General features: G+C 36.0%; 1 protein-coding gene across 1 annotated transcript in view; it reads left to right on the top strand.

Annotated features, from left to right (window-relative positions):
• LOC138020764 (protein VAC14 homolog) overlaps positions 1-2,500 on the top strand; it is a 35,609-nt gene that overhangs the window by 22,082 nt on the left and 11,027 nt on the right. The window contains exons 9-11 of the mRNA XM_068867693.1: positions 145-290; positions 1,673-1,915; positions 2,326-2,391. Of these exons, the coding sequence (XP_068723794.1) occupies positions 145-290; positions 1,673-1,915; positions 2,326-2,391 (455 nt within the window). The remainder of the gene's footprint in view (positions 1-144; positions 291-1,672; positions 1,916-2,325; positions 2,392-2,500) is intronic.

Genomic DNA, 2,500 nt, shown 5'->3' with positions numbered 1-2,500 from the left:
AACTAATCGCCTAAAATTCTGTTTAGCCACATTAAATTTTAAAGCTTTATTTTCTTTAATAGTGATGAAGTTACCTTTGCCTACATGTAACTTCTACTCTGGACTTTAATGAAATGCTGTTGGCACATTTCAGTGTTGTTCAAGTTTCAGATGATGTTATCCAGTTCACTGCAATCACTTGGCTGAGAGAGTTTATAACTCTCTCTGGACGCACAATGTTGCCATTTATTGCTGGAATACTAAAGTCAATATTGCCCTGTATGGCCTATGAACAAGACAAACAAAATATCCTTTAATGTTTACAAGTATGTTATTGTATGATGCACATCAGTTGAAGCTTTAAAGTGCTCCTTTATACAGTAAATTATTTCCGAGAATTCTTATTCACTGTCTAAAAGGATGGTCAATAGAGAAGGCTGCCCTATTGGCGTTGCTTTTGTTGTTGTATGAGAATTTAGGCTCTAGCGGGTCAGGTCTCACAATGAACTTTTGAGAAGCCTTATTTTACACTAAGTTTTATGTAAGTACGTTTTTGTTAATTATGAAAGCATGTCTAAGTATTACGAAGTATCAAAAGTTTTGGCTGTTCGATCTGTTGGAGAATACCGAGTGAGATGGAAGGTATCTTCAAGCCAAATGTCACTGTTACCCTCCCCCATGGGAAATTTGTTACTTGCTTTCTTTTTCTGATTATTCAGATTTCCCACTAGTGCATCAATCGCAAACACAATACATTTTTCAGGGTAATATAAAGTACTGGTATTAAAATTGATTGTAATAGCTTTGTCTTGGGATTTACCTCAAGAGATAAATACAGAGTGAGAAGAATACCTATATTTTCATCCACACCCATGTGGTTTACAAATTAGTTTTTACATATGATGCAGATACTTGTACATGTGCATGCTTTTTCAATTTTGGATGTGCATGAAGACTACCAACAAAATTTTATGTTAGGGAAGAATATAAACCTTTCATAATACAATTCTGTCTCATCACTTTGTATGGATGCAGCCTTCTGCTCCAGAAATTCAAGCTCCTACATGAACTGTGTATCATCGTTGTAGCCAAATCTGGTCATGGTGAATGGCACATGCCTGCTGGCTATTTGCTTACTACATGTATGTTAGGTACATGTACATATACATGTAATCATGATAACTATAGGGTACCCCTGGCCAGCAAAGAAGCTGTGACAGTATGTTTCGGGTCCATTCAGTTCTTTGCATCCAGCATCTGATCACTGGCAGCAGATTATATAGCGTTCATTTGATAGTATTCTTAATTATTGTGAAACTTGACAGCATATTACCTTATGTCCTGTTAGTAAGTATATGCATTGCAGTAATTTGCATAATACAGTTGAATGAATTGTGTAGCAACATGTAAGTTCCAAAAATTAATGCAAGATGGTGGACATTGCCATGCAGTAGTTATCTATCTATATTGACCTGTTGTCGCTGGGTTCAAGTTTGAACAATAATCATTAAATAATGGACTTCATGAACAGTAATATATTATTTCCTGAAACCCAGTTTTCACAAGCAAAGTGAATTATAAGCAAATAAAATCTTAAGCCTTGGTACATGTACACTGTATCTGAAACTGTTATCATTTACCTGAATGAAATCAGACACCCCAAAGATCACATCCTTGACTGTATATAAATATCAAAGAAGCTGCTAAAACTGTCAATCAGAGTTTGATGAGACTGATCACAGAAGATGATGATAAAGATGTTGATACTGATGCCATGTCTATGGATTGCGATAATGCTGTTTCTGAAACACAAACTCTGTTGGATCTTGGCCCAGTAGTCAGTGTACTTACCAATCAGTTAATACACAAGTCCATACAGACCAGAATAGCCGTACTAAGATGGGTGTTACTACTTCACATGAAAACACCAAACAAGGTATGTTCAGTTCTTTGCTCATGAATGAAGCTGAACTTGATTGTCAAAAAGTAATTTTGTTGTCTTGGAGCATTCCCCAGTCCTGTTCATTCTGGCTCTGGAAGCAGTCATGAAGTGTATTGTAGGGTGAAGGAGATACTGGGTGACCTTTTTTGTGTTTCACTTTAATAGAAATGTAAAGTGCGTCGGCCATGAATCTCATCTTGAATTGAGAAATATCATTAATGTAATGTACATGACATTGTATAAAAAATTGCCATCAAAATAATAAATATTGGTAGTGAAGGGCTAAGGGCTGCAGGTGCAAATCCTAAAAGTTTGAAGCCTTTGACAGTAAAAATAACTTTAAAACTCTTTTGAGGCACAAAATTAAATTATGTTTTGCTTGACTGATAATTTATTTGTTACAGATATTTGGTAAAATTGAAGATCTTTTCCCAAAACTTCTGGAGGCTTTGTCAGATCCCTCTGACGAGGCAAGTCATTTTGTTTTCTGTGGTTTTATCAGCTCTTATTAACCGAGCAGGACGTCTGTATGGGAGAATCTTGACCGAAATCGTGAGTACAGAGCAAATGCAGTGAGGT

The sequence above is a fragment of the Montipora capricornis genome, chromosome 10 (genome assembly GCF_036669925.1).
Source record: "Montipora capricornis isolate CH-2021 chromosome 10, ASM3666992v2, whole genome shotgun sequence".
NCBI lineage: Eukaryota > Metazoa > Cnidaria > Anthozoa > Scleractinia > Acroporidae > Montipora > Montipora capricornis.
The sequence above is the reverse complement of the archived record's forward strand: the minus strand, read 5'-3'. Positions and strand labels throughout refer to the sequence as shown.